This window comes from Sminthopsis crassicaudata, chromosome 1, assembly GCF_048593235.1.
Source record: "Sminthopsis crassicaudata isolate SCR6 chromosome 1, ASM4859323v1, whole genome shotgun sequence".
NCBI lineage: Eukaryota > Metazoa > Chordata > Mammalia > Dasyuromorphia > Dasyuridae > Sminthopsis > Sminthopsis crassicaudata.
This window is the reverse complement of record NC_133617.1, coordinates 533,798,510-533,823,163: the sequence shown is the minus strand read 5'-3', so window position 1 is coordinate 533,823,163 and position 24,654 is coordinate 533,798,510. Positions and strand designations below refer to the sequence as shown.

At 32.7% G+C, this 24,654-nt stretch overlaps 1 protein-coding gene across 14 annotated transcripts in view; it reads right to left on the bottom strand.

Moving 5' to 3' along the window:
* Positions 1-24,654, bottom strand: part of PAM (peptidylglycine alpha-amidating monooxygenase) — a 344,584-nt gene that overhangs the window by 145,268 nt on the left and 174,662 nt on the right. For all 14 annotated transcript variants that reach the window (XM_074281870.1, XM_074281880.1, XM_074281881.1 and 11 more), the window contains 2 exons: positions 2,861-2,946; positions 594-677 (listed from right to left, as the gene is read on the bottom strand). In XM_074281870.1, the coding sequence (XP_074137971.1) occupies positions 594-677; positions 2,861-2,946 (170 nt within the window). The remainder of the gene's footprint in view (positions 1-593; positions 678-2,860; positions 2,947-24,654) is intronic.

Here is a 24,654-nt window from a genome sequence, read left to right as displayed (position 1 = left end):
TATTCAATATATTCAATTAAAATACATTCAATTATATTTTAATGGGATTTCTCCTCCCAACAAAATTAGGTAGCCCACACTTACAAACAGATTGTTTTGTTAGGAAATAGTTAATTTTTAGCTAGATACTTGGAATAAATTTTCCCATAGAAATGTTACACATTGTAGTTTGGTTCTAGGTTAGCCCACTTAACCCAAGATTTGCCTAAAGTAGATTACTTAAAAGATTATTATAACTCTTACCATCGCTTATAACATTTTTTCTATATGAAAATTAATTCTCTAATCTTGGGATGATTTGAACTTTCTTTTCCCTTATCAATTAAACTCTCTATGTTTCATTGCCTAGCTCTTACAGAAAGGGAATATCTTTGGCCACTTTTGCTTCAGAAAAGATGAATTTCTATAATTACTTAAAGAATACGTCTCTCATATCAATTATTCTTGGATTATCTGGATTAAGCAACAATGGAAAGTTGCTTCCCACTGGAGCTCCAAGTTATTAAAAAATCTTGCTTTAATATGGTTCTGAGATTCTTCATCAAAACATTTTACTATTTTTGAAATCTATTTTACCTAAATTTCATACTTACCTCTAAAAGCACTGATATCCCCATAATGTACTTGTAGCACAAAATATTTACTTCCCATTGCTCCTCCAACTCTGAATCCAACACCTTTAAATTGAAAGAAAAATTTATAATTTAGAAATGTCCAAATGAGAAATGGAACTGAAACCATGAATCTTAGGTTACTGATTTGAAAAATCAAAAAGAGGGGGGCAGCTAGGTGGCGCAGTGGATAGAGCACCAGCCCTGAATTCAGGAGGACCTGAGTTCAAATTTGGTCTCAGACACTTAACACTTCCTAGCTGTGTGACCCTGGGCAAGTCACTTAACCCCAGCCTCAGGGGGGAAAAAAAAAAAAAGAAAAATCAAAAAGGAAAGATTTTAAATAAAGAGGGGAATTTGAAATTTTGTCCACCTGCCACAAAAAGAGTTAAAATCAAGCCAGATATTTATTTACATATGTGCACATGTGCATATGTATGCAAAGTGAACAATCATTAAATCTCTTGAACTTACATGAATTCTATTCAGTGTTTGAATTATAGCCATAGTCAACTTTGGAATAACTACTTCCTTTAAAAGTCATTAAATAGATTGTCCATTTTTGTCACTTGCTTGTGATATACAATCATACGCATTTCTTGATTAAGTGGTTAAAAAACTTATTTTTCAGTGACCCTTATAGAAAGTAGGCATCAAAGGAAAGATAATTTCTATTTTTCTCCTAGCAAAGGGTATGCAGTATTTAAGTGGATTATATTGAAATCCTGAAGGATGCAGTGAAAATTATCTCACTCTTATCATTCACAACTATTGTTGAGGAAGCATAAGTAGCAAGAAAAATGCCTAGAAGCAGAACAATTATTTAAACTATTTTGCTAAGGTATCTTACTAGATTGGTTAATATCTATGACAAAGCTCTGAAAGAGTATTAGGCCTTTGAGGATGAATTCTTTTTTTAAATCAATTGGAAATAGAGAGATAATATAAAAGAGCCTAGTAATTCATTTATACTTTAGTAGCTATGAATAGTTTAGAAGTAAAGCAAGAAAAATCTTGCTTAGGGTTTGGCATCATATTAAATACTTTAGTTCCTGTTTTCTATTATCTGTGATAAAACAGCTATTTTCTTGACTCCTAATACTTAGTTCAAAAAGGCTTCTGCTGGGAAGACTCAACGGTGACCTGAGGTATATTTGACCATTCTCTAATTCTATCTAAGTTATTATATGGGCAAGTCACACAAAAATAGGGAGGAAAGAGGATGTTTATCTCAAATAAATCTTCCCAGTACAGGATTCCTTTTGAGCGGTTTCTCTAACTTTCACTGATTCTTGTAGGTATGCTCCTAGGATACTGATTGCTGATTCAGGCTTAAGATATAATTTGTGACATTCTTCTACTACTTTAACACATAAGCCCCCACAGATGTATCTACCATTAACAAATGACCTATAGACATATTCACCTTTTACCAATGACATTCACTTTTCTTAAAGTCATTAGCAAACTGCCTTTGAGCACTGTATCTCTGCTGGGTGAGCTGCCCATCCAGGCTCCCAGGGCTCTTTACAGCATCACTCTAAATTGTCAGGGCTAGCTCCTTGAAGCTTTGTCCCTGTAGCTGTCTCTCTCTTCTATACTAGATGAAATAAAAGCTACACAGCCAATTTGGAGAGGGAGGCAGTGAGAAGAAGAGCAATTTTTGCAAAATTTTCCTTAATAGGTGGTTTCCTGTTTGCAATGTCTCCCACTTTCAATTTCCTAGATTGAGTAGCTCTCTCTGGGCAAATTGCTACTTGATCCCAAAGTTGAAGAGAAAGTTGGAGGAGAAGGTTGGAGAGAGATTGCCTCCTCCTACTCTTACTGAAGCTATAAGGCCTTCTAGTTCCAGTTGTCTAAAGAGCAAAGCCCTTCGGGGTTTGGCTAATTTATTTGCCCAGCCAACCTCATCACTTCCTTTAATTCATCAGAGAAAAGTTTTCTTATATCATCACATTTTAACACATCATAAGGGTATATTTGCATCTCTACAGTCATTTTAATACTTCATTAATACATTGCAATTAAGTATGAATCTTCTGTGACTAAAGCAGCTAAATTGTGTGTATGTGGGAGAACTGTATTATTTTCTCCCTTATTCAAGTATAAATAAGACCATGGAGGTTACTTTCAGCGTATAACTGCTAAATAGGACACTGAAGAAATCACTAAATAATCAATATCAGAAAACTCATAAAAATTTCAGATAAACTTCTAAATGAAAATATTAGAAAATATCTTCAATGTACCTTTAGGGAGTCTCGTGGGAGGAGCATTTCTTGCCCAGGCATATAAAATATTAACTTTATCTGAGCAGGTTCCTTCATCACAATCCCTGAAACAAAGAACAATAAGGGAAAATGAATATTATACCAATAAGACATGAATTTCTCTACATTTCAACTAACTGGAAAAAATGGATGTAAGTATGAGGCAGAACTTGTCATCTAATCTGCAACTGTATCAACTTACCTGTTCAAGACTGACTACCATTCAATATTCAAGATTTTAAAAATACTTTGGAAAAAACTTTTTGTTGAGGAATTATGCTAACAGTAGTATTACTAAGTTGGAATTTTGAGGCTGAAGATAGAATAATGTCGAACAATTTCTTCTTATATTTCATGCCTGTAAAAATTTCCCAAAAATATTAGAAAATTGAAGAAAAATAGAATTTCTAATGAATTTTATTCACAGAAAACACTGCATGCCAATCTATTTAAATGGTTATTTGTTAGTTGGTAAAAAAGAAAGACTTTTAGGGAAAGTGAATCTAGGTCTAAGCAAACAATATATTAAAAAAGAAAATAGATAATTTTTTGGTGGTAAACAGGGTCAGCATGAGAAGAAAAATGGCTTAAAGAAGGCTTAAAATGATTTAGTTTGAGAAAAGATGGGCACTAGAAGAGCTCTAGCTTGTAATGTCGAGTACAACTTTGTGTCCCAGAGAGTACTTAAGCATAGCAACTTTCCTCTCAGAGGAAGCAAAGAGATATTTATTGACTGGAAAAAAAAAAATCTGCATGACAAGTAGAAGGAAGAATGGGAAATTTCTGGAGAGAAATTAAGGAGAGAAATTTCAGACAGAAAGATTGCCGTAAAATTTGTCTTCAAATGAGTTAAAGTTGAGAGCTTTAGTCTATGTACATCTAAATACCATTCTGTGCATATTTCATACTTCTGTATATCCTCATTTCTACATTTACAACATTTTTCTTGTACTCATAAGCAAGTAAAGATATTTGATTCAGGAACATAATTCATTCTCATCATCACAAGTTCTAGGGAAATGCAAGGGTATATTTAGATCCTTCATTAATTACTAAATTGCAATATCTCTCTCAAGCTCTGAGCCTTACCACAGTTCATTAAATATTATTTATTTAATAAGCTAGAGAAAACAATTTTCCCGCAAGTCGTTGTTCATATCTCTCTCTATATCAAAATCCCTAATCTCCCAGGATTAGCTGAATATCAAAATTGCTGGCTATGTAAATTTAATCAATAATAAAACAAAAGCATAAATAATTATTTAAATATTTCAGTCATGAGAAAGATTACATCTAGAATCATTTTAAACTACTCCTCTACTTACAAATGGTTCCTCTTTGTGTCTGGAAACACAATTCCAACATTCTGTTCACTCTAGATACCAATTAAAATATCTCAAAAATCATCTTCATATTTCTACCCAAGGTAACAGTTAAATTCAGTTTTTTGAAAAGTCTTGATTTTTCAGACTGTCCCTACAATCCCACAAACACCTCTTCCCCCTGGAAATTCACTCTATCTCCAGGCTTGGAAGTTCCTTCACATTGGAAAAGATGGCTTCTTCCTTTTCAAAGAAAATAGTAGTCATATCTTCCTTCTCCAGGCTGCTCCCTATATGTGTATTTTCCTACCCAACTCCTTTTTAGTTCTCTATTATGTGTTATCTTCCCTTTTTAAAATGTAAGCTCCTTGGGAAAGGGACCCACAGGTGCAAACTTGTCTGCAGCAGCCCTTTTTGTGGTGGCGAGAAGCAGGAAAGTGAGTGGATGCCCATCAGTCTGGGAATGGCTGAATAAATTATGCTATATGAAAGTTATTGAATATTATTGTTCTGTAAGAAAAGATCAGCAGGATGATTTCAAAGAGGGTGTCATGGACTGATGCAAAGTGAAGTGAATAGAACCAAGAGAACATTGTACACAGCAACAACAAGATTATATGATGATCAATTCTGATGGTCGTGGCTCTTTTCAACAATGAGATGACTGAGACCAGTTCCAATGGTCTTCTGATGAAGAGAGCCATCTACACCCAGAAAGAGGAGTATGGGAACTGAGTGTGGATCACAACATAGTATTTTTACTCTTTTTGTTGTTGTTTGTATTTTGTTTTCTTTCTTATTTTTTTCCTTTTTAATCTGATTTTTCTTGTGCAACATTGTATAAATATGCATGCATATACTGGATTTAACATATATTGGATTACTTGCCATCTGGGGAGGAGGTGGAGGGAATAGGGGAAAATTTGGAACATAAGGCTTTGCAAAGGTCATTGGTGAAAAATTATTCATGCATATGTTTTGAAAATACAAAGCTTTAATAAAAAAATAAAATGTAAGCTCCTTGAGGGCAGAGATCTACAATTCTCCTTGTATTTGTATTTCTAGCACTTAGCATGATTTTTGGCATGAAGCAAGTATATAATAAATACCTGGAGATTTGACTTGACTTTCTTTTGTGAGTATTAAAAACAGATGTTTATGGTAAGGATAGAGACACATGCATTATTTCCATAAAACTCTTTATTTATAATATAATTAATTTATAATAATTTATGTTAATTGCCCCAGTAAATATAAATCTAATACAGCATATAGCCTTAAAGATTTATAATATCAGTTAAGTACCAATTATTTATTTTACCAAATAATTTTATCTGTCCTAACTTTGCCAAGGGAATCACTGTAGAATTAATTCAGTTAAATTGCCAACTCTTCTGAGTACTTTTAAAAGATGATTACATCTAGAAAATTTCTATTTGTATATCACCCGTCACATAACCTTCATTAAAATTATATATATTTGCAAAAATAAGTACTCAGCCACTTGCCCCATGTGGATGTTTGTAGAATCTGCTTTCAGGGTATTCTTTTCTGCCTGCTTATTGTGTGGCCAAAAAAAAAAAAAAAAAAAAAAAAAAAAAAAAAAAAAAAGAGGCTTTTTAGTTGGCTGCTAAGACAGAACCGAATTTTCATACAAAAGGCTCTAATGACATATATAACCTTGTTCCCTTTTTCCTCGTGTTGACAGAAGCAATATTTTCAGTATGCCTCTGGTTGGGGAGCGTGCAAGCATTCAATTTTCCCATATAGGCTGACATGGAGCCATAAACACATGATATGTTGTTTTCTTTGTCTTTTGTTTTTCGTTTTCTCCCCTTGTTGGGTGAATGGATGTTAGAGATGGAAAAGACCAGGTCACAACTTTGTGAGCTATGAGAAGGGTTGAAGTGTGCCCAAGATCTGGGAAATGGAGTCTATATCAGAATTTCCTAGCAGCCAAAGCTTACTGAAGGACTTCCACAAGGGCTCTAAGGAGTGTCCTAGCAACTGAGATCACAATCAATCAACTTGTTCATGCCTATGCCATATTTGGAAGTGAACCTGATGGAATAAATACTTTTTGCAACTGTTTTAAGTTTGAGCTCACTCTCCTCAGGGGTACTGTAGAAAGTAGCCCCCTGATTTGTCCTTGTTCTGTTTTTAGCAAATAATTTCATGTTAATTGATCAAATTAATATTGGGGTACAAATTACAGAGTCAATCAATGATATAGTGATAATATTAATTGTAATTATTTATTCATATTAGAGAAAACAGAATGGAAGCTCACAGTCTAGGAAGATAACTTCCACCCCTCAAAGAAATCCCAAGAATTCTAGAGAAGAGAGATATGGCCCGCTGCCTTCCAAGAACTCAGCTTGCTAGTATGAATGATAAGCATTCTCAGAGTCTATATAAAGACCTGCATTAAAACAACTGATAATGATTTAAATAAAGAATGAAGTATTCAGATGAAGTTTCACTCCAATGATTTTGGTAGCATATTCATCTCAGTCATTTTAACATACATGAATGAGTTTGTTCTCCCCTAGCAAATAGTTTATGAAGTAGGTAAAGAAAACCAGCACAAGAAACAGCAAATACATCAAAGCAAATACTCTGTAACTTATCATAATAGTCTCTGAGAACATTAAAATCTTTTATGTCAGCACATATAAATTCGAAATCAGCAAGAATTTTCTTTAATGAGTATGCTAAGCAGCAATACATAATATTTATGGAGTTTATATAAAATGGCTTTGAATGCTATTCCCTGTGATTCAATACACTCTCTAATTGATTTCCTTTGTGAAATTTAGGTTCATAATAGGTATCCTTTTCCTAGTAGATCTTTCAATGAGTTTTGATATATCTTATCCATTAATTTTTTTTGACAAGTTCTGATGTATCCAAAATAATGCTTTCATTCAACAGCAGTAGTAATATAAAATAGCTTCCTAAAAGGCCAAGTAAATGCCATTCTAGAAGGATAAGAACTCTAGCCATCTCATGATTACTTTATTTTATTTTCAGCTCCACACTAGTGGAGAAGGAAATGTGAGATAATATACATTGCATGTTTGATCTAATTTCCACAATTTAAAGATTAAAACTAAAGTTGACATTGCCATACTCTTACTTGACAAGGTTGAAGCAAAGTCATTTTAAACATCCTTCATTCACATTCATTGTCACAAAATGTTCACAGGAATACTTAACACCCACAATCTATGATTTGAATGCCCTTCCTATGGCTATGTCGTCTGTATAACAAAAAAGGCCTTACACCATCGTGTTTTCAGCTCTCCAGGTTGGCTGTGTGCTGACCTGTGAAATCCAATTGGTAAACCAAATGGTCCTTTTCGCATTTGCTGATTCAGTTTCCAAACATGTCTGGATGAATTCATGACCAAGGACATTTTCAAACCCTTCACAATTCCTCAGCACCAGATCCTGTAGACACTGGTTTTCCCCCCACCCCTCTCATCCCATCACCACCACCACCATCACCATTCCACCCCAACCCGCTCTATCCACCCTCGCTTTAAATCAGAGTTCATTTCTAGGTCAGTTGGCTTACATAGACTGTAGATGCTTCATTTATTGTTTTAATGAAGCTCAAAAACAGCATGAAATTATTCATAAAAAAGCAATTGTGTAAGATATTTAACATCTATCTTAATTTTCCTTTTTCAGTTTGTGGACAGGAATGAACCTATGGGAGGCTGCTTGGGACACATCTGATCAGAACAGAGAATAATAGACATTTGGAAACCAGAGTGTTCCTGACATGAAAACTATGCAAGGTGATTGTAAAAAAGAGATGTAAATATTTAATATAAAGCATGCAGAGAAATAACTTTCTCATGATTCATTGACAAGAATAAAACATCTATGATGAAGGATCCATAAGATGTGTGATTTGTGAGATAAACAAATGATTACAACATATTGTGCCAAATATGAAAAACAGTTTGGGATGCTAGAAAATGACCAGAAACAAAAACTCTTTCATTTTTTTACTATAATAACTAAAGAAATGACATTGTCAGTTGGGATGAGCTTTGTATCTAAATATCGTGAATTTGTAGAGCTACTGAAATTTAAAGATCTGACTGCAATCTTTCAAAACTTTCAGAAAAGATCATAAATATCCATGTGTAAAAGATCTAAAGCGGTTGTCCAATCTTTGATTAAATAAACTGAATATTACCTCAAAGAAAGAAGTGAAGTTAGTGAATGGAAAATATCAAAATGAAAAATAACAAAAAACAATGAGTAATAAATAATATGAGATATAAATAAAAATTATCTGTAAATAACTACTTGTTTTTCAGCCACTTAAATTATTGAGTGGTAGTTTATACAAATCCTCCTGAATTTCAATGGATTTTTTTAAACATTACTAAATGATTTACAAATAAATTCTAACAGTTTTACCTAATAATCTGAGATAGCTCCTTTCTTTTCTGCAGTGCTATATATGTCTGGCTTTAAAGCTCAGACAATTCATTAAATTCTATTTTTCATTTTGTTATATTACTAGCAGTAGACAGGGACATAGAAGGAACGAGAATTAGGGATTGCCAGGATGAAAGTTCTTAATATATATGAATTTTTACATCAGGGTGTCTCACAAAGGAAAGCTTTTTTTAATAGATCTGATATGAGGGAAGTTCAGAAGAGATACTACAGAGCACTGCTATCTTGTTATTGCACACCTTTAAACAGCATAAATTAATTTGAAATATAAAAATTATGCTAAAATAGCATATATAGAGATAAGTACAAATCTAAATAGAAGATACATAAAAGATATATACATGTAATAGCATTTTTGTAAGCCAAAATTGCTATACTATGATGACTGGCACATTACAAATTGTCTTGGAATTTCTGTATCCAATTCTAAATATGAATATTGGAGATAAAAAAGTTACTTTTTGACCTTTAATATGTATTGATTTAATTATTTCAGAGTTGTCACACTCAAAATTTAATTATATAGTTGGAGTGGTTGGGTTTTCAAGACATTTATAAAGAGAAAAGGATACCAAAATGTTGGCAAAAGGAAGGATTTTGATTTTACTATTAATTACAAAAAAAAAAAAAAAAAAAAAAAAAAAAGAAAAGAAAAAAAAAAGAAAAAAACTATCAAACTATATCCTTACTTTCCTATGCCCACAAAACTTTATGCAAATTATCTACACTTTGAGGGCAACATTGATGAAGGGAAAAGAAGGAAGAATAATTCAAAATTATATTCTACGGTAGGGTGAATCCTGATAACCAGACAATTGATTAAAAGGTATAGAGAACACAAAATCCCAATGTACTTATTTGCTGACCATTAAAAAAAAAAAAAAAGCATATGACTCATTAGAGTAAAACAGCACTTTGAAGATCTACTATTCTCTAGCATTCAAATGGATCTGTTATCTCACTGACATACATATTGCCTCTAAGGATGAAAATCTTAGCCCATCCATTCCTCCTTCCCTTGTAACATTTTTAACTATGATTTGTCACTTAGATACAAAGCCCAATAGGCTGAGGAGGCTACTTCATATACTCTTTACTTTGTGTGAATGTCAGCAAAGCATGCAAAATGTCTCTCTTACTACCTAAACAGTCTTTTGGTTTTCTCTTCCCTTTCATTTCTCTAATGACAATTTTTTTTTTTTACCATTTTGGCATAATTCATTTGTAATACACTGTGGATTATTCACAATTATCATGTACTTCTCCTGTGCCTTTTTATGATCCTGAATTTCAGTTCTTCAGTAACAATATTCCATGACATTTTCACATAGCATAATGGGGGGGGGAGACTAGTGTTAATAATAGAGCACTTTGTTTCAAGAATAAACTAAAGGTTATTAAGAAAAACTGTCAAGAAATGCAAACTATTCTCCATTTCCTCCTCCTGGGTTCAGCTCATTGTCTATTTTTAGTGATGATGCAAAGTAGGTATGGGCAGACAAGTTCTAGAGGTTATCAATCCAAGTGTTACTTGGGTCCCTAGACATTGTCTCCCTTCTGTTTTTCCTATGTTATAACAGTTTAGGGCAAACTCTCTTGAGTGATGAGAGAAATGATTTTTAATAACCAATGATTTGGAGAGATCCAGAGTTCCTGCTTTTTCTAAGTCCTCATTTCAAAAACTTAGTCTCTGAAGGATGAACCGGTGCCTTTGCAAGGTATCTCTAAAGTGAATTCCACTCATTCGAGAGTGGAGCTAGGTCCTTTGTCAAGATAGCTCAAGGTCAGGGGTGATCTAGGTATAAGGATAGTCTCTCTATAAGAATGATATGATGTCACTCTTTGATCCTCATTGTAAATGAATTAATATTCATTCTCTCATTACTTGTTAGCCAAACAGTGTTGACTGCTACCCTCTGGAATATCCATTTTTCCAAGGCCATATAAGCCATGACCCCACCACCATAAAACTCCTTAGCATTCAAGAGTGTTACCGAACCCTTTTTATTAAAATGCTAGCAGGATTAATAAAATGACATCACCCAGAAATTATGTCTTTTGAATTTTTTATGCCAAAGTAATAATGAAATCTCAGATAGATTTGAGTTGTACTATCAGTACAATTTACAAACATAAATAACTAGAGAACCTTGTTATCCATAGGAAATACCCTTTTGTCTTGGAGGCTATACTATACTCCACTATACTATACTATAACATACTATAATTTATGACAGATACAAACATCTTCGATGAGAATAGCTCTGACTTATACCTTGCTCAAACTTCCTAATTTATTAAACTAAGTTATATCTATTATATACTTCAAGTTACTATATATGACATTAACTTATGCATGGGAGACACAATGTTGGAGGAGGATTCTTGAAGTAGAATTTCCCTTTTCTGAATTAATGCTTTTTTTATAATTAAAAAACCCCAATAAGCACAGTAGTCTTTTGCATTCTCTTTATCTTTCAATTATATGATTATGTAGCTTCTGGCACAGACTTTTTGTAATATACTTCAATCATTATAGATGCTTTTTATATCTTTGTTTTCAGGGCTATTTCTACTTCTTATAATCTGAGCCAAAAAATGCTAAAAAAATGTGTTATTAAAAATCAAAACTCTGCATATATTTTTTACTTTTTGTTTCAAAAACCTGTATATGAACGGCCTATCAGACATTTCAAACAGGATGACTCATAGATATGTTAAACTCAATAAATCTAAAAGAGAATTCATTATATTCTCCCTTCTCCCATTCTAGTCCTTTTCTAATCTTCCAAATAACTGTGAAGTCAGAAATGGTGTTCTCCATCCAGGCTACCAGATTTCCAAGTGGGTGTCATTTTTTATTCATTCAACCCATACATCTAATAAGTTATCAATTTACATAATGTTTTTCTCTATGCTCTAAGCAATCTAGCCTTACTGGAGATAGCATGTGCGATTGCCTATAGAGTGGTATCCCCTCTTTTATATCCATACCTTTGTCCTGGTTATAGCCAATGGCTAAAATGTTATCCTGTCACACCTCTGCAAATGTTTCCTTCAAGCCTCAGTTCAAATATCACCTTTCGCATGAAGACTTCCAGGTCCCTATCAGCTGCTAGTGCCTTTCCCTTCAAGGTTTTCTATATTTGAGTTCTATATATCAGACATGTTGTCTCCTCAACTAGAATGCAAGTTCTTTGAGGGCCATCTTTATTTTTTTTTCTTTAGTGGTGTATTCCCAGAACTTAGCAGTGCCTGGTATATGGTAAGCATAATAAATAAATCAATTTGTTGTCCTTGTTTCAGTTTCATCCTTAAATGCCTGAGTGACAGCTTTGCTCACCAACTTTTCTCCAAATTTATTTCTTTTTGTTTTGCAAGGTGGTACTACTCACAAAATCTTTCACTATCCTTTTTTTCCTCCAAGATTTTAAAGCATTAATTTATATTCTAAACCAGTATTCTCTTTATCTGCCAAATCCATGTCCTTGCGAAGCTGATCAAGGCTGAATTTTTTAGACTTTCTTGGTCTCTTTGTTACAGAATTGATTTATAACAGTTAAATTTCCATATAAAACTGTTAGAATCAGTTTAAATGATTTTTCTTCTACCTACTTAATAAGTTTCATCACTAATAATCTGTTTAAATAGGACAGATGGGAGTTGTGCTAATTGTACATTGTATCTTTTATTAAGTTAAAATTTTTTTTCTAGATTTTAAAAATAATTCTGGTTTTCCTTTTAAGAAGTCTGTAGTTAGAATATACTTGACAACTGATTTCATGGATAACTTCAGGAATTTCTGGAATACATTCACATGAAGGAAGTGAGATATGGATGATAATACCGAAAGGAGCTTGAGAAGGTATACAGGGAAGAAAACCAAAATAGAGAAGTGTCATGGAAATCCATGAAGAGAGTGGATAAGAATGTCAAATGGTACAGAAAAAAGTTTGATGGATATGGATTGAGGAAAGGCTATTGTAGGGAAGTAATAAGCATTTCTATAGGTTCTACTGTCCTTTACAATATCTTCATTTTGCAGTTGAGGAAACTAAGGCAGACAGAGCTCAATGGTTTGTCCAGAATTATGCAGTTAATTAATGTCTGAGGCCATATTTGAAGTTGGATCTTTCTGACTGCAGACCCAGATGAATTACTTATTGTACCACCTAACTGTCTAACTCCCTTCTTCTTTCTTCCCCCATTAAAAGTGATCTACTGAACTCTCCAACTTTGGAGGGAATACTCACATTGATTGATAAGGACTCAGATCCATTAAAGTAAATAGGATTTAACAGAATTAACTGCTTATTAAATGATTATTCCCTATTAAATGACTAAAGCACTATCATAGCTGGAATAAATTCCAAAATAGGATTTTTATTGAGAAAATTAAAATTGAAAACCAATGTCCACATTAAATTAAATGGAACTTTGGAAAAACAAAATAAGAAAAGAATAGTTGGAATAACTCATATTTACATAACAAGTTAAGATGTACAAATCACTTTCTGCAAAACTGTTGTATTTTATAAATTACATATTTTAAATATGACTGCCATTTTGATGAAGAAATCAAGACGCAGAAAAATTAGATGACTTGTCTATAGTTAGTTTCACAATTAGAATCTGAAATCAGCTTACTGCCAAGTTCAGTGTTGTATTATAAAATGCTGTTTTTACGTTCTTTGCAGCAATGTTCACTGATATCTGACAGGACTAATTGGCCCTGCATTTTCTGAGGGGACAGTTCTTAATATGTCATGTTATAAGGTTTGTGTTTTCTTTTCTTTTCACAGAATCAAAGAATAATAGAATTTTAAACTTGGAAGGGACTTCAGCAGCTATTTAGTCCAAACCATACTGCAAAAGAATTCCTACTAAACCATAGCCAAGAAGTGGTTAAGTAGCCTCTGGAAGACTTGAATTACCATTCACATCTTTAATTATGAGAAAGCTATTCCTTATATTTTGGCTTGCATTTGCCTCTTTATAATTCTTCTCTGAATTTATCCTTTATATAGTCAAACTGAAGAAATATGTCTGGCCACATAGAGAATAGAACTCTATTCTACATGACAATCTTTCAAATACCTGAAAATACATATTATGTCACCCTCCATCACCTAAGGAGCTCTTCTCATTCCTCACTTCTATGTCATGACTCCCTTCAACATTCGGGTTTCCATCATTTGGACACTTTCTAAGCTTTGTAGATAATGCTTCAGGTGTAGTCTGACCTAGTGCATGGTAGATTGGGGTCATCATATCTTCATTCCTAGATACTATACCTTTTTTCATACAGCTTAAGATAGCATTCACTTTGCAATCAGATTTATTCAACTAGTCTAGTCAAATCTCCACATTGTCAGGCAAACTGTTGACTGTCCTTGTCTCATCATGCCTTAAGACTTGACATTTATCCTTATTAAAAGTACATACTTTTAGATTGGAATAGCAAAGAATACCATTTGTTAAATGCCTACTAAATATTAGACACTAAATACTTTTAAAAAGCAAATATCTCCTTACAAGGACTCTTCAAGATGCAACTATTATTCCCATTTCAGAGTTGAGAAAACAAAGGCAAATAGAGATTAAATGACATGTCTAAAGTCACATAGATAATAAGTGTCTGAGATTACTTTTGAATTCAATTCTTCCTGATATCAGACCTAGCATTCTATTTATTGCAACCACAGCTGCTTTCTAAGGTCCAAGCTGGTCTGGATTTTTCTATATTCTGACTCTGTCACCTCATGTATTAGCTGTCACTTTCAGATATTTTTAATCATCTGCAAATCTGATAAGAATGGCATTAAATCTTTATTCAAGTTATTGATATGCTATGTAGAGATCCTGAACCACTCAATAGGTGACTTAGGGAAACTGAGCCATTAAATGATTCTTGGAGTCTTACTATTTAACCAGATTGAATCCATTTAATTGCATTATTGACTAATCCACATTTTTCCATTGTTTCCCTACAAGAATAGTATGAAGGATTTTAATCAAACACTGCTAAAATCTAGACAGATCTCATCTACAGCATTCTCTGCTCTGCCAGTTTTATAACTGAAAAAAAAGAAATGAGGTTAGGTTAGCATGACTGTTTTTGATGAAACTACACCTCTTTTAAAAAAATATTTAAATTTTATATCAGTAGCCCTCTATGTAATTGACTTACAGAGTAAGCGGAACCAAAATCACTGTACCTTTGTATTGTTCATACTTCCCTTTCTTAAATAAAAACAATAAATTCTCTTACTAAAATGATCAGAGATAAATTTAAAACACCTTACTATGGCTTTCCTTAAAGAATATGATTTAAAAAAAAACAGGGATTAGTGGTTATTTTATAACTAACAAATACAAAATACTTTAAGGTAGGCATTCAAAACAAAGTACATACTTTAATAATTTGAAAATATTTCTTAATTTTTTTCTCTAAATGGACTCAAAATTTTTAAAAATTTTCATGGGCACTAATTATATCTTAATATTCTAAGTTTTTTTAAAAGATGGGAATAAACACATGAAAATAATATTGTCTTGGGTTTCTGTTACATTTGGTGTATAACCGTCTGAGCTTAAATTTATTCAGAAAGCAACTGTAACAGGCAAAGAAAGAGCTAGTCTGTCATTCTAAATTATCCATGAAAAGCATGATTGACTGTTAAAGATATCTCTGGTTATATCTGTTAAAGGCCACTTAAAATCCAAGGTTATTCTGGAAATATCTCCACTGATAATTCATTTTCTTACATATTTGCTATGGGAAAAACTGTCATGCCCTCAATTTACATCTGCATTGTCCTGAATGTTAATATTAACCATTCGGTTATCTAAAATGAATCACAAATAGGACATACTGATCAAAGGTTAAAATATTTTTGTAATTTTGATGTTATCTTAATCTTTCAATATTATAACTAATATAAGCCAAAGTTTTAAATCTTAAATTAGATATCCATGACAGAGTAATGTTCACAATTCACTATATAACCTGACTGACAATTTCTCCAATATTAAATATGTACCTATTAATGAATTTGGCAATGGGTATACGATGAGATGTTAATTTCAACCATGTAGAAAGGGATAATTAAATATAGATGGTGATTCAAAAGCACTATGATCATTATAGAAACACATTTCCAGTTTTCCTTTCTAAAACAAAATATTAAAACAGAAAAGTTTAATATATTTGCTACCTTGCACAACACAAACAATCTCACATTCATGTTCACTAAGTAGCATTTATTAACCACTGTTACAGTTTTGGCAATACTCTGTGCTAGGAGCTAAGGATAAAAAGAAAAGAAAAAATAATCTCTGCTGTTAAATAGCATATATTCTACTGTGGTGATATAAGTGAAAGTGATGAGGTTAGTTTGTAATGTTAACTAGTAAAATAAATACACTAATTTGAGGAGGGAGAGAATACTAACAACCAGAGGAATCAGGAAAGTTTTCCTGTTGAAGGTAAGTTTGAAGTTGAACACTGAAAGAAGGTAATGAATTTAAAAGGTAGAATAAGGCAATGCATCATAGATATGTAAGATAGTGAAATGACTATTAAGTTGGTATTGTAATCAGATTTAGGAGAATTTTTTATTTCAAACTGTGAACCAAGAAGGAGGCAAAATTGAAAGAAAAGTAGGTTTAGGACTCATAGAAGGCTATTTATAATAGCCCAAGTGAGAATTGAGGAGGACCTACACTATCTCTATGGCAATAGCTGAGTTATAGAGGAGATAAAATGCAAATAATGTTATGGAAGTAGAAATGACAAATCTTGGAAACTGGCTATGGGAAAAAAGAGGATGAAGAGTTGAGAATACTTGCCTTTTGATATCAGAGTGAAATCCTCAAACATTTATTAATCTGGATCCTACTGAGACTGTTAACAGAAGCATAGTCAGTGTAGTAACAAAACTAGTAGCAATCATGAATTCATTTTTATTAAGATTGACACTAAAAAAAAAAAAAAAAAAAAAAAAAAAAAAGACACTTGTTTTCTAGAAACTGGATGTTTGTCCGAAAAATTTCCATCACTTCCCTTAATTTAGGCCATGTAAAAATCAGCAAAGAAAAATTATGTATGGTGCTTACAGACTAAAACTTGATACAAAGCAAAGCTGTAAGAGTTCATGATGCAATGCACTGTAAGTCTATCAACATACCTGAATAACGCTATGAAGAGAGGGAAAGAGACAGATTCACTGCTTTGGTCTGGGCAATATTCTGGTGCATATTGCAGTTTCTTTAACTTCCTACGATTAAGTCTAAGACTTAGGAAGGCACAGAATAGATTTTGGTGGCTTGACTGATTTTCATGTGTGGATTCCAGGATGTTAGAAATGAAGAACTTTGAAGTTTTCTGACTTTCCAAGAATCAAAGAGAAAGGTTGAAATTTTATTTGGGTCAATGTATTGGAAAAAACCTTTAGAAAGGCAAACAGAATTATAGGTATCAGAAATTTGTTTTAAGGGCTCTAAATTACCTTTGGAGGATAGTAGTGTGGAAATATAAGGAAAAGGGGATAGAATGGTCCATTGTATGAATATTGTTCTTACCCAAATCATTCATATTGTCACCAGATTAAGCAAACAAGGTTAACTTATTTAGACAGCAACACAATGTAGAAAAATAGGCAATTTAAAAAATGTCATTTCAACCTATAACCAAGCAGAATTCCTCACAAAAAAGGATCCTCTATATATTTTAGCTACTTTTCTATTTTGCCTCATCAACATCTGCAGTCCTGTGGAGATAGTGGCATTTAAAAAGACACAGCAGGTGGTTAATAAATAGAAGCAGTTGAAAGGGATTTAACTTAAACCTCAGTAGGATGGTAAAGTACTTTGGTTTTTCACTTCAGGATAGTATCAAGTGAGAACAGCTGGAAATAACCTCATTTAAACAGCTGGAATTCTTTCTTTAAAAGAGACCAAACAACCTAAAGCAAGCATCTTTGATTTTTAACATATTACTTGGCCAGAAACAGATTTAAAATTAAACATTGCTAGAATTTAAGTTGTGAGCAGGAAAGGCCATTTGGTTTAATGGCCCACCTTGAGGTTTAGTAATCCTGTGTAGCTCTAAGCACAAAGTCTTGTGCTCAGCAGAACAGAAAATATACCAATCTTTTTCCCTCTCAAAGCATCTCAGAGTTAGTTTGCAATTTTTTATTGCTCGTTTTTTTTAATTTCTAGAGAAAACTATGAGATTAATGGACACGTTCAAGAAATTTAATTAAATGCTGCAACTTATATCAGTAACAGGTTCTTGCCTTTTTTTTTAAAAAAAAGTATGCTTACACAAAATTTCATAGATAAAAAAAAAACTTTCATAGCTACCCAAATATAAATCATTAATGTCTATAGTAGAGACGCCTAAGTGATGCAATAGAGGGAGCAGTAGGTCTAGATTCTGAGTTCAAATCTTGTCTCTGATATGCACTGTATGTATGTAGTGGATGGCCCAGTGTAAACCACTTAAGCTCTATCTATCTCAGTTTCCTCAACTGCAAAATGGGATACTAATAGAATCTACTTTATAGAGTTGTGAGAATCAAATGGAATGATATTTATAAAGTATCTGGAACATATTAGATGCTTAATAAATGCTTGGTTCTTTCTTTCCTCTGAAAAACTGGAAAACTCAGAACTGCCAAGTATATTAAATGTGCAAGCCTAAGCTACAGCCTGGCAAAATCATTCTGTTCTTCCTATTCTTGCTCTTACCTCAATACTGTTACTCAGTATAGGTCCCTAGGTGGTATTAATTTTCTCATCCCTTAAAAGCCTGAGAAAGAGGGGATGGGAGTCACAACTGACAGGCATTATTTTCTTTACACGGGTCAGCATAGCTGCTGCTTTTCCATCAGAAGGTGCTTATTTCTAGTCCCGAAGGCATGTTAATTTGGAATTAAGCCTGAAGCTCAATCTAAATATAATGGGAATACCTCACGGTATATTAAAAGGCTTCACATGAATGTATGCAGTTTAAATGCACATGCATATAATTAACAAGACACATTACCAGCAGGAGATACTAATTTGAAATGAGACACAAAAGGCTGGAATGTGCTTAGAATGAGAAGAATAGAGATAAAACCTATGATTTCATTTAAATAGGGAATGTTCATGTAAAGAAATTTATTTACATAGGGAATGATTTCTTTTACAGAAGGAATGCCCAAATAAAGAAAAAATTTTCTGTCAATTCATATCAGCACCCTTTCTGAAACACAATCTTAGGGAGTTTTCTAAATTATTGAGAATTTAAGAGACATGGACAGTTATATGTCAGAGAGCAAATCTAAACTCAGATCTTAGGGTTCTTTTGGACAGCTTTCTACCTTTCCATACCACTGTCTCTCATTTTCAGAAATGAATATTTAAATTATAGTACCTACACAAAAATACTTCATGTTGTCTACTATTTTCATTTACACTTAAAATTCTTGAATATGTATTTTAATGAACAGTAGAAAGAGGCAACTATAATGAACAATGAAGGGCAAATGATCTATGAAATACAGAATTGCTCTTTGCATTCGTGTTCTAAGAACAATTCTAGAACACATGGAATAATAGGGCCTCATTTCAAATAAAAAAAAACCTTTTGGATTAAAATATATGTATATACAGCTTACTGTCAAAAACTGACAAATATTGATTCATGAGCAGAAAGAAAATCCAAATATCAATATGAATAGAAAATAATCATAGCTTGACATTTTGGTGCTGAAATATTCTATTACCTTTTTCATCTTTCTCTCAAAACATTTTCTCTTTAGGATTTCTCTTGAATTCTTGAACATTAGTAGGAAACATAGCCAAAATATTTTAAGCTAAAATATTTTTATGCCTATCAGTATAATCATATGAATATGACAAATGTCAAGACGATGCCTTCAGGAAAACAATGTATAATTTTCAAAAAAACCTGATTTTTTTTCTTCTAAATTCAGGTATATACATAAGAACCTAATTACAAATTCTTCTGGCTACTATACTGCTGCAAAGATGGATATTCCTGACAGAGACTTAACAATTCACATATCCAGTAAAATTTTCTATGAATTAATTCCTTAGGGAGTCATGACTTTCTCACCTTTTTTTAAGAAATAAAAAATACTCCATTTATGCACTATCTTTGCCTCTGCTGCAAATAGCATCTTTTAAATGTTGTTAGAAAGACTGTATTTTGGAAATCATGCCCCAAATTGTGATAATTCTTCTGTTTTTCAGAGAATGTACTCTATTCTAATTTTCAACTAAAAAAAACTGGAGAGGAAATTTATAGAGATTTGGAACTTTGAACCAAAATATGAATAATCACCTTTTAATTATTTCTCTTTTCTGATGATTAGGAAGAAAACTTGCAACAAAAATATGAAATGGTTAAGAGAAATGCAATAATTAATTTGAAATCTCTTTAAATGATATCAACACAAAGAATTATCAAAATTATATTATTCAATTCTGGCAACTGTCTGGCACAACACAGTGAATTGTCTGTGTGATTTTAGCAAACCTTGTCACATATACCCAACTACTCATAATGACTGGTTAGTTCTGAATCAGCACTTCAGAATAGAATTTATGTTCACAGAATTCCAAATTGATAGATTAATGGCCTTTAAGGTACTTTAGAAACTCATCCAGTCCAATTGTCTCATTTTACAGTTGAGAAAACTTAAAGTTATGTGATTACAATTCATGCTCCTGTTGTTGGGAGAGCTATGCATAGAGCCCGGTTATTCTGATTCCTATTTTAACATTTTCTACTCCACTTTTTCCTCAAATAAAATTTTAATGAAATTTAAATTAAATAATTCTTTAAGGTAAAAGTATTGCTGTTATTTATTTACATTCTAATCACTTTGCATTTTGAAATTCATTCTTGTACAATCCTATTGGTAAATATATGTTATTTTTCAAAATTAATATCTTGTTCAAAAGTAACATTATTAGTTTATTTATTTGAAAACATAATCATTATTTTCATTAGAATAAAATTAATAAAAACCAAACCAAATATGTAGTCAATCTCAAATTAGACCCTGGTCTTTAAACTATCTTTTGATTGAAATAATATGGGGAGGAGTCTGGGAAGAGGCAGAGTAGATCAGGAAATTCAAAGGTCTCCCAATTTCCCCCCACAGAGAACAAAATTGCGCCTCAGAGTACATATAGCTCACTGAAAAACAAAAAGACTTGGCCATTATAGGGGTCCACACCAATAGCAAAGTTTGACCAGCATAAAGTGTAACACCTCCAGGCTAATTCTGCAGAAACAGCCTTAGGGCTAGCTAGGTTCCCAAATAGCCTCAGTCCAATCACAAGAATTTCACCAGTCAGGGGTCTGATTCTGTTTAGACTGAGGTAACCTCAGCATAACAGTGCTAATGAGACTCAGACCTTGGAGAAAAGGAAGCAACATCTTAGGTGAGTGCACAAGCAATGGAGCAGGAAAACTGTTAGCTGCAAATACTTACAGGAGGGCCAAATTTCTTGATTTGAGGTTTCAGACTAGAACAGAAAATTGAAATGAAGCTAGAGGCACCATCCCCTTCCAAACCACAAATGGTTACAATAATAAGTTCTCATTTTAAAAAAATGAGCAGGCAAAGGAGAAAGAACCCAACTATAGATAGTTACTATGGGAATAGGGAAGCCTGGGGATCATTCTCAAAAGAGGGCACTGAAGTTAAAAAAAAAAAAAAAAAGTCTCTCCTAATCTAAAGAGTAAAGCTAAATGGCTACTTGTCCAGAAAAAAAGTCTTTAAAAAGTCAAATGAGAGCTACTGAGGAAAAACTTAAAAAAAATCATCCAAGGAAAACAAGATTATGAAAAGAAAGTCAACCAACTAGGAAAGGAGATCTAGAATCTTAAAAGAAGAAAGTGATTCTTTGAAAATTAGAATTGAGCAACAGGAAGCCAATGAAGCTATAAAACACAGAGAAAAATATAAAGAATGAAAAAGTAGAAGTGAAACACAAGAAAAACAATAGATCAGGAGAACCAATGAAGAGAAAACAAGAATAATTGTATTATCTAAAAGCTGTGATCAAAAAAACCGAACCTTGACACAATAATACAAGAAATAATCAAAGAAAATTGTCTTGAAGTAATAGAACAAAAGGGGAAAATACAAACAGAAAAATCCACCAATCACTACCTCAAAGAAATACTAAAAGGAAGACTAATAGGAAAATTATTGCTAAATTTTGAAAGCCCCAGATCAAAGAGAAAATTTACAATAAACAGAAAAAAAAATCAATTCAAATATGCTATAGCTACAATTAGCTGAGTCTGTATAAGATTATCATTGGATATTCCAAAAGAAAGACTGAAGCAGAGCTAAGCATGACCTGACTCTGAAAAGCTAATCTGTCTAGTAATTATGCTATTCGAATGAGAATGCACATACATGGAGCATTAGATGGGGAAGGAAAGTTGATAGCTCTGAAAACCTACTCACATTGGGAATAAGTTAAATAGGGAACAATGCAATTGTTATTGTGTTTGTGAAAGTATATGAAGGGTACAGCGCAGACAAAATCTATAAAGAAATAAGGGGGGACAAGATAAGGTGGGATTTAGAAAGGTGTGTAGATTTGTGGCAGTGGGAAAAGATATGCAGATTAATGGGAATGGGATAAAGAGAGAGAGAGAAAAGGTAGAGGGAGAAAATAAGGGAGGACCCATGGGGGGGAGTTAAATAATAGTAAGTCATGTTAAGGAGTAGAACTTAAATAGAAGAGTTAGCAGGGATAGGAAATAAGAGATATACAAACAATTACGAGGATCAGGAGTAGAATTTATTAGAAAAAATTTAGGGTTGTAATCATTGATCTCAGACAAGATCAAACTTAGAGTCACTCAACAGAGTGCATGTCTATGTGTATGTACATGCACATGTGTACACGTATGTGTATGTATATGATATAGGTGGATACATGAGTGTATACATATTTATGTATATGTATGTAAGGTTATTTGTATGTGTGTGTGTGTATGTGTGTGTGTGTGTGCATATCCATGCTTAACTGTAGTCTGCTTGGGGGAACAGGACAATTAGGGAGCGGGGAGGAGGGAGAAGAAGGAATGAAAGGGGGGGAAAGAATAAGGTAAAAAATTCACAGTAGAAAACAAAAGAAAACCTACAAGGAACCAAAGAAAAATTAAGAGTCATGAATATAATGACTTCTATTATTACATATGCTTTCTTGAAATGGAAACTTATTTTTACATATTTTGAATCCTAAGAACATGACAATGTTTCCCTCCTCTCCTTTTCCCCCCTTATTCTCTATTTTTAAAAAGGGGTGGGAAGATAATCTCACTAAAATAAGAATAACCATTTAATTGTTGTGTATCTCCCTCCAAATCTATAAAGCCCAGTATATAGTCTTTGAACATTGTTTGTCTTTCATTCTGAAATAGATCCAATGTTATTATTGGATATCATTGTGAGTGATATTATCCAAGATGACTTGGATTTAAGTAAGGCAGGGTTGTGCAAAGTTCTCTCAGACTCACTCTTTCCTCCAGAGCCATTCAGAATCACTCTGGCTCTCCCTGACTGGCCAATGATATGTCACAGTCTTTGCTATTTGGCACAGAGGATATAGGATTGGGTCTGAAATCAGGAAGATTCCTAAATTCATCTTTCTAAGTTCAAATCTGGCCGCAGATATCTAATAACTATTTGACCGTGGGCAAGTCACTTAACCCTGTTTATATCAGTTTCCTCACCTATCAAATGAGCCAGAGAAGAAAATGGCAAACCACTCCAGGATTTTTGCTAAGAAAACCCCAAATGGTGTCACAAATAGTTGGACAAAATTGAGCAACGGCAACAAATAGACTTTTCTGTTTTTATTTTTTAATATGGTCATTACTGTTTATTTCCCCCCTTATTCTAGTGATCTTGATTTGCATTACTTTATATGTTTTTCCATATTTTTTGTACTTTTGACATTTGTTATTTTTACAATATGTTAGTATTTCACTATCATAACATACAAATATTTATTAAAACTTTAATTGTAAAAAATGAGATTATTTATATTTTTTCACTATTAAAAGTAGCCTTATTTAGGAAATGTTAATACTTTTTTCATAAAATGTCAAAATATATCATTCATCTATTCTTCCTTTGAAAAATTGATATCTTTGAAGCTCATCAGACCATTGGGATGATTTTTGTCACCTTACTGTGAAACTTTTAAACGTTAGTTCAGAACTTTATTACTTCTCACGTAAATAGTAGGAAAAGGTACCTAAATCAGTCTCTACCTCACACTGTCCTCTCCAATCCATCCTTTACCTAGCTACCAAAATGAGTTTCTTAAAATGAAAATCAAATGTAAATCACTCACCTATTCAATAAACTGTAGTGATTCCTTGTTCCCTCCTGGATCAAATATCCTCTTCTGTCTGACATTAATATCTAACAGTTGCAATAATAGAGCCTAGAGCTTAGTTAGAAACTTGAAAGCAAAGATTAAGATTTTCTTGCTTTTTATACATATTTATTTGTTTTATGTAACTTTGGTTTTATGAGCTTGCTTATCAAATACCCTGCTTACCTTTGTTTTATTTTAAAGGATTATTAGAATGGCTCAAAGTTGTGTTTGGCTGAAAGTTCACCTTTCCTCATTGATGATTAAGCTCATTTTAGAATATTGAAAAGCAAAACTTATTTCTTTGCTTTTCAGATTGTCATAGCCCAATTTCTTGGGCAGTTTTACACAATCAAGACTGTTTTTTCTTTTAGAATAAAGTTCTTTCCCCTAGCTGACTTAGATATGACTACAATATTTAATGCTTGATATTTATATTCTATAAATTAAATATATTTCATATTCAAATAAATTGGGGGTTTCTCTCTGTCAGTCTCCTTTAGATTCTGTCAATCTGACCTGATATTTTTCCTAATTCCT